Here is a 7,500-nt window from a genome sequence, read left to right as displayed (position 1 = left end):
ATTCTATAACAGCCTTTGCAAATCACTTTGTTTATTTTCTTGTATCTGACTAAGTAAAAAATCACATTTTGTTGTAATGATAACAATGGTAAAACCATGGTATTTGAACAAGCATAAGATGCATTATCAAGGTTCACATAATCAATACTGTACAAGCACTATTTATATCCAACCCAATGTCTTTTCTAAACACACACACACACACACACACACACACACACACACACACACATATATATATATATATATATATATATATATATATATATTCAGTCTAAGTATAAAAACAGACCCACATTCGTGTATGAGATAACATTCACATTCGAAGTGTCTTACATCATCCAGTTAATGTATTCACGTAATAAATTTCACTCCTAATTCCACAAATCAACTGATTACATGGATGGAGTAAACAACAAAGCTGGATCTGAAGCACTTGATTAAGCAGGGAACAACTCTCTGACATCTCATGACACAGAAAACTGACACGTGCAAATCTCTAACATTGTGGACTGTGTGTGTGTGGGGAGGGGGAAGGGGGAGGAGAGGGGTGAGTGGTGGTGATACGTCAACAGCTAGGAATGAAAACGAAAACTCTGATGTCAGAAAAAAGGGGACTTGAGAGATTGTTAAGTCATCACCGTCACAGTGCTGCCAAAGGAGGATAACCCAGATCCGTCAATTGACTGGCGTTCTGTCACCCTGTTTGTGTCCACAGACTGACGTGTCCTGTCTCCCTGTTGATGTCTACAGACTGACGTGTCCTGTCTCCCTGTTGATGTCTACAGACTGACGTGTCCTGTCTCCCTGTTGATGTCTACAGACTGACGTGCCCTGTCTCCCTGTTGATGTCTACAGACTGACGTGCCCTGTCTCCCTGTTGATGTCTACAGACTGACGTGTCCTGTCTCCCTGTTGATGTCTACAGACTGACGTGTCCTGTCTCCCTGTTGATGTCTACAGATTAACGTGTCATGTCTCCCTGTTGATGTTCTACAGTCTGACTTGTCATGTCTCCCTGTTGATGTCTACAGACTGACGTGTTCTGCCTCCCTGTTGATGTCTACAGACTGACGTGTCCTGTATCTCTGTTGATGTCTACAGACCGACGTGTCCTGTCTCCCTGTTGATGTCTACAGACTGACGTGTCCTGTCTCCCTGTTGATGTCTACAGACTGACGTGTCCTGTCTCCCTGTTGATGTCTACAGACTGACGTGTCCTGTCTCCCTGTTGATGTCTACAGACTGACGTGTTCTGTCTCCCTGTTGATGTCTACAGACTGACGTGTCCTGTCTCCCTGTTGATGTCCACAGACTGACGTGTCCTGTCTCCCTGTTGATGTCTACAGACTGACGTGTCCTGTCTCCCTGTTGATGTCTACAGACTGACGTGTCCTGTCTCCCTGTTGGTGTTGCTCTACAGAGAAGAAAACTAGTGGGGTGTTTCTATGTTCAGGTAAACTGAACGCCATGTCGTCACCGTAAAAGCATCAACAAAAGTCAGTAGGCAACAGTAAAGGCTTACGATTCGCCCTCAATGTGGATAACAAAGGTGGAAGGAAAAACCAAGCCCCAACAGTCAGCTGTCACCAGCCAGAAGCTGGACAGCCACCAGCCTGTGAAGTGCTGAAGTGCATCCCTGGCTGTGTGGACCTCAGTGTACACCTACTTGACAGAAAGTCAGAAACACACGAACCAGGTAAGACAAAGAGAACACGTAGGTCACCAGAAATTTGTACTGCGATCTGTAAAGTCAGAATAATGAGCATTGGCTTCTCTAATGAACTCCAATGGATCGATTCCACATCGTACAAAACGAATGGGATAAATGCTGAACTCCACATACCGAAGCTCAACAGAGCCACCGCACAAACCAGACTGGCCAGTACCTTGAAGGAGAGAATACAGACCCAGGACTGAAGAATTCACTTCATCTTGAGTAGATCGTGTCCAATTCTGATTACTCAGAACGCGAGAAAACCAGACGGAGTGACCCAGTATATGCAACATTACTATTCATACATTCTCGGATGCAGACGAACATGAAAACACTTTTGCCGACATTAATGGAGGAAGTGAAAAGAAGAGTCCAAAACGCCATTGGCCCATTCAAAGACCTGCTAACCACAGTGAAGGAACGCAAGCTCCGCTGGTATGGACACGTCACACGATCAGACGGCCTAGCCAAGACCATCCTGCAGGGTACCGTACAAGGAAGGAGGAAGAGAGGCAGACAGAGAAAGCGGTGGGAGGACAACATCAAAGAGTGGACGGGCCTGCCATTTGCCACAACTCAAAGGGCCGCTGAGGACCGAGGCAGGTGGCGCGAGCTGACCAGGCAGTCATCCATGGTGCCCCAACGACCCACCCACGGGTCAAGGGATAGATGAGATGAGATGATGAATGGAGCCAGTGACTGATACAAAAACAACTGTGTTATCTGTCACAAATGGGACATGAGCATTCCCCCCAAGTCCCAGACAATCACTTGGAACTGTGCCAACAACCAATGCCTCTGCTCGGATATCAAGCAACCATCAGAGATATTACAGGAATAATCAAATGAACAGAACAAGGTCACAGCAAGGAAGTCAGCACCCCATAAATCCTGAACAAAGCCATAGTTAAATTCATTAGGCAATAAAGAGATGGTTGGAACAATACACTGAGCTGTATTCAACAGAGATCAACAGTGTCTGAGGAAGCCTTCATCCAGACACACAGTCTGCCCATCAATGGTTTGATTCCCCAAGGAACCACACGCTGCAAAGCTCGGGAAAGAAAGGGGACAACATTGCGAGTGGCGAGACCTCAGGAATAATTGTTTCTAAGCACACACACACACACACACACACACACACACACACACACACACACACACGGACATTAATTCGCCTAGTGAAGACTTACACTTAGAAAAAAAAAGAATGAAAGACAGTCCCATTAATTCTAAAGAACATCACATTGCTAAGCATAGTTGTAGGACATCATCAACAGTATCATATTTTGTTCCTCCAGTATAGTTTGCCATCATCATACCCACATAAATACAAGTAAGCAAATGAACAAAAACCTATCAGCTTCCTTTTACGTAACGGCCAGGTGAGAATAGTATATGGTTTCCAACGTATGTATGAATACCATTCACTGGGCATTTACACACAGCAAAATCAGAAAAAAGCAAAATCAGAAAAAAGCAAAATCAGAAAAAAGCAAAGTAAAATCAGTAATTAGATATATACATCAATGATGTTCCTCTGAGCACTGCAGACACTAATTCCCTACAGATGCCAAACAACAGCTAAGCCAATTTGCAGCTTCTTTTTCCAATTTTGCTACTTTGTTCTGATCCTTACCCTGACTTTTTGCTTCCTCAGTTTTCTTTCTAGCTTCGTCAGCTTTCTTTCTCGCTTCGTCAGCTTTCTTTCTCGCTTCGTCAAATTCTGCAGCACTCTTTTCCAGCTCATATTTGTTTCTCTTCTTCGGCATCTGCAGCTATCTGTTCCAATTTTTCTGGGTTTTTTTTTTTCAATTTTGTAACTTGGTTCTTTGTGATCCTCGTGGTTCATCCTGCACACAGGCTGTCCTTATGAGGGGACATCATCATCACCACCTTCATCGTTATTATCTTCATCATCACCACCACCATTATCAACATTATCATCATCATTATCATTATCACCACCACCACCACCAGTTGCAGCAGTATCTACATCCTCACCACAACCACCACCTCACCACCACTGCCACCATCCCACCACCACCACCAACACCACTTGCATGGTCATCATCAACTTCTTCTTCCTCCTCCTCCTCTTCTATTTCGTACACGCATCATTGTCGTCGTTGTCGTCGTTTTCGTCATCAGCCAAAGAACATGTGAACTGTAGCAGGAACAGAGCAACAACTGCACTGACAATAACAAAACCTGAAAATTGTGTTCCAGTGTGTGTGTGTGTGTGTGTGTGTGTGTGTGTGTGTGTGTGTGTGTGTGTGTGTGTGTGTGTGTGTGTGTGAAACTTGAAACTTGTGTGTGTGTGTGTGTGTGTGTGTTGTGTGTGTGTGTGTGTGTGTGTGTGTGTGCGTGTGTGTGAAACTTGAAACTTGTGTGTGTGTGTGTTTGTGTGTGCGCAGTCATGGTCGCAGCCACCACCACCACCGCAACCACTGCCGCTGCTGCTACTACCAACCACCAACCACTATTACTACCACTACTAGCAAACTATCACAACCAAAATGAAATAGCAAAATAAACATTGTGCCGACTGTCTCAATCTGGGTACATGCATATGTTTTTCCCCATCAGTCATCAGGACAACTCTCATTTCATTTCATCATCTTCTCTGACAGTGCACCAGACCATTCCTCAAGGTCTGGTGGAGGAGGAAATGAAAACCCAGGTGCCAGTGAATGGACCCCGGGTCCCCAACTTCCCAGTGTGGCTCTCTGTCCACTTGGCCACCACACCACAAAGAACACAGGCCTGCTTGCTGAGTCTGCACAGCCAGCATCAACTGTCAGCTGTGACCTGTTCCAGTCACACTTTGCCTGACCAACTTGGGTCAGGTGGTGTTGGTTTCCATTCATTGTGCTCGCACGTCAGTGACAAGGACAGGTGGTGTGGGGCTGAACGTCTGCAGCACACCTGTGCCACCTGGACAGTTGGGTCAGTTACTGAGTGGCAAGGAATAAAAAAAAAACATCTGTCAATGCCACGAAAACTCCTGGATTTGTGGAAAACTGTGCGATCCTATGCACATATAAACACTGTGACTGGTAAACTTGTATGACTGTGTCAGGTGCAGTGTGATGAATGCTGAGAAGGAAGGTCAGAAATTCTCTGCTCTCATTCATCGTAAAACGTGGTGGTGGTGTGTCCATCGAGATCGATGATGACCATCGTTGTCATCCAGATGGGGGATGGGGGATGGGGGGAGGGTGGTGGTGGGGTGGGGGGAAGGATGCTCATGAATCTATCTGTGAGTGCGCAGATGGCTGAATAGTCCAATCTGCGCACGAAATGTTCGCTGACAGTTGGGGCAGACAAAGACAGGCATATCATTGTCAGGGAGCTTGTTTGCCCGTGACTTTCTGGCCTGCCTCTTCTCAACAGCTGCAGCAGTCCTGTTGGCCTCGCACAACCTGGCGCCTTTGTGCACAGCAGCGCGCCATTTGTCACGGTCCACTGCAGATTCCTCCCAGGAGTCAGGGTTTATATCAAACGCTTTCAGAGAGACTTTCAGAGTATCTCTGAAGCGCTTCTTCTGACCTCCGTGTGATCTCTTCCCTTGTTACAGCTCGCCATAGAAGAGCCTTTTGGGCATGCGCGCCACGTGTCCAGCCCAGCGAAGCTGGGACTGCATCAGGATGGTGAAGATGCTGGGAAGGGTGGCTTTTGCGAGCACCTCTGTGTCAGGGGTCTTGTCTTGCCACTTGATGTTCAGTAGCTTCCTGAGGCATGTTGTGTGGAAGTGGTTCAGCTTCTTGGCATGTCGTTGGTACACTGTCCAAGTTTCGCAGGCGTACAGTAGTGTGGGGAGAACTACTGCTCTGTAGACCTTTAGCTTGGTCTCAAGACTAATGCCTCTTCTGTTCCAGACATTTGCATTGAGTCTACCAAAAGCTGCGCTTGGTCTTGCAATCCTGACGTTCACTTCATCGTCGATTGTCACATTTCGTGACAGTGTGCTGCCAAGGTATGTGAACCGCTCCACCGCACTGAGTCTCTGACCGTTGAATGTGATGTTGGGCTGAACGTAGGGTTTCCCTGGGGCTGGCTGATGGAGAACTTCAGTTTTCCTCGTGCTGATGGTAAGGCCGAAGTTCCTGCTGGCAGTGGCAAACTTGTCGACGCTGAGTTGCATGTCAGCTTCAGATCCAGCGTTGAGGGCACAATCATCAGCAAACAAAAAGTCTCTGATGATGTCTGTCATGACCTTCGTTTTTGCTTGAAGCCTTCTGAGGTTAAACAGGTTGCCATCTGTTCGGTACTTTAGGCCGATTCCAACATCGCCATCTCTGAAGGCATCAGTAAGCATTGCAGAGAACATGAGGCTGAACAGCGTTGGAGCCAGGACGCAGCCTTGCTTGACACCATTTGTGACAGCAAAAGGAGCAGATGTTTCACCATTGTCCTGGACTCGAGCCTGCATGCCTTCATGGAATTGGCTGACCAAGGAAATAAATTTCCGAGGGCATCCGTACTTGGCCATGATCTTCCACAGTCCCTCTCTACTCACGGTGTCGAAGGCCTTAGTAAGGTCGACATAGGTGGAGAACAGATCAGCATTTTGCTCCCGACATTTCTCTTGCAGCTGCCTTGCAGCGAACACCATGTCAGTGGTTCCGCGCTCTTTCCGGAATCCACATTGGCTCTCAGGCAAATGACCTTGGTCAAGGTGTGCTGTGAGGCGGTTAAGTAGGATCCTGGCAAGTATCTTGCCTGCGATGGAGAGCAAGGAAATGCCCCGATGGTTATCACAGGCTTGCCGGTTCCCCTTTCGCTTGTACAAGTGAATGATAGATGCATCTTTGAAATCCTGGGGGATTGTCTCTTCTTTCCACATGAGTGAGTACAGCTGATGAAGCTTCTCAGTCAGCACAGTGCCTCCATCCTTGTAGACCTCTGCTGGTATGGAGTCTGAGCCAGGTGCTTTGCCACTGGATAGCAGACGGATTGCTTTCTGGGTCTCAAGAAGTGTTGGCGGATCGTCCAGTGCTTCGTTGGTGGGGACTTGTGGGAGACGGTCTATGGCTTCATCATTTATGGAGGAAGGGCGATTTAAGACACTGTTGAAGTGCTCAGCCCATCGTTCGAGAATGTTCTCCTTCTCGGTGATCAAGGTATTCCCATCTGCACTGAGGAGGGGGGATGATCCTGAGGATGTGGGGCCGTAGACTTCTTTTAAGGCATCATAGAACCTCTTCATATCGTGCCTGTCAGCATATCCCTGGATCTCATCAGCTTTGTCACTCAGCCACTTATCCTGCATCTGGCGTAACTTTTGCTGAACAGTCCTGCGGATGGCATTGTATGCATCCTTTTTTGATGTGGACTTTGGGTTGCTCAGGTGGGCTTGATGCAGACGGCGTTTCTCATCCAGAAGCTGCTTGATTTCATCACAGTTTTCATCAAACCAGTCTTTGTGCTTTCTGGTCATGGGTCCCAGGGTCTCTGAAGCTGTACTATAGATCAGCTCACGCAGGGTCCTCCAGTCAGACTCCACATTCTGGTTGTCCAGAGAGGCGGATTCCAGACGATCTTCCAGCAGCTCCACAAAGGACTGTTTGATGGTGATGCTTTTCAGCTTAGCGATGTTGAGCCGTTTTGGAGCCTTCTGGCCTTGGGGGCGTCTCTTGGGTTGGATTCGAATATTCAGCTTCGAGACTACAAGGCGATGGTCTGTCCAAAACTCGGCGCCGCACATGGTCTTTGTTACACGTACATCTTGCCTATCCCTTTTCCTGACGATGACATAATCGATGAGATGCCAATGCTTT

At 47.3% G+C, this 7,500-nt stretch overlaps 1 protein-coding gene across 8 annotated transcripts in view; it reads right to left on the bottom strand.

The window, feature by feature from the left end:
* The window catches only part of LOC143291713 (uncharacterized), a 73,308-nt gene that overhangs the window by 1,110 nt on the left and 64,698 nt on the right, over positions 1-7,500 (bottom strand). For 3 of the 8 annotated variants that reach the window (XM_076601744.1, XM_076601748.1, XM_076601745.1), the window contains one exon: positions 3,392-3,570. In XM_076601744.1, the coding sequence (XP_076457859.1) occupies positions 3,529-3,570 (42 nt within the window). In that variant the 3' untranslated portion in view covers positions 3,392-3,528. Of the gene's footprint in view, positions 3,571-4,415; positions 4,655-7,500 lie in introns of those variants that run through there. The other 5 variants (XM_076601746.1, XR_013056572.1, XR_013056574.1 and 2 more) reach the window with 5 other exon arrangements.

Source organism: Babylonia areolata, chromosome 17 (assembly GCF_041734735.1).
Source record: "Babylonia areolata isolate BAREFJ2019XMU chromosome 17, ASM4173473v1, whole genome shotgun sequence".
Lineage (NCBI taxonomy): Eukaryota > Metazoa > Mollusca > Gastropoda > Neogastropoda > Buccinidae > Babylonia > Babylonia areolata.
Note: the sequence above shows the minus strand (reverse complement) of the source record. Positions and strands in the feature narration are given on the sequence as shown.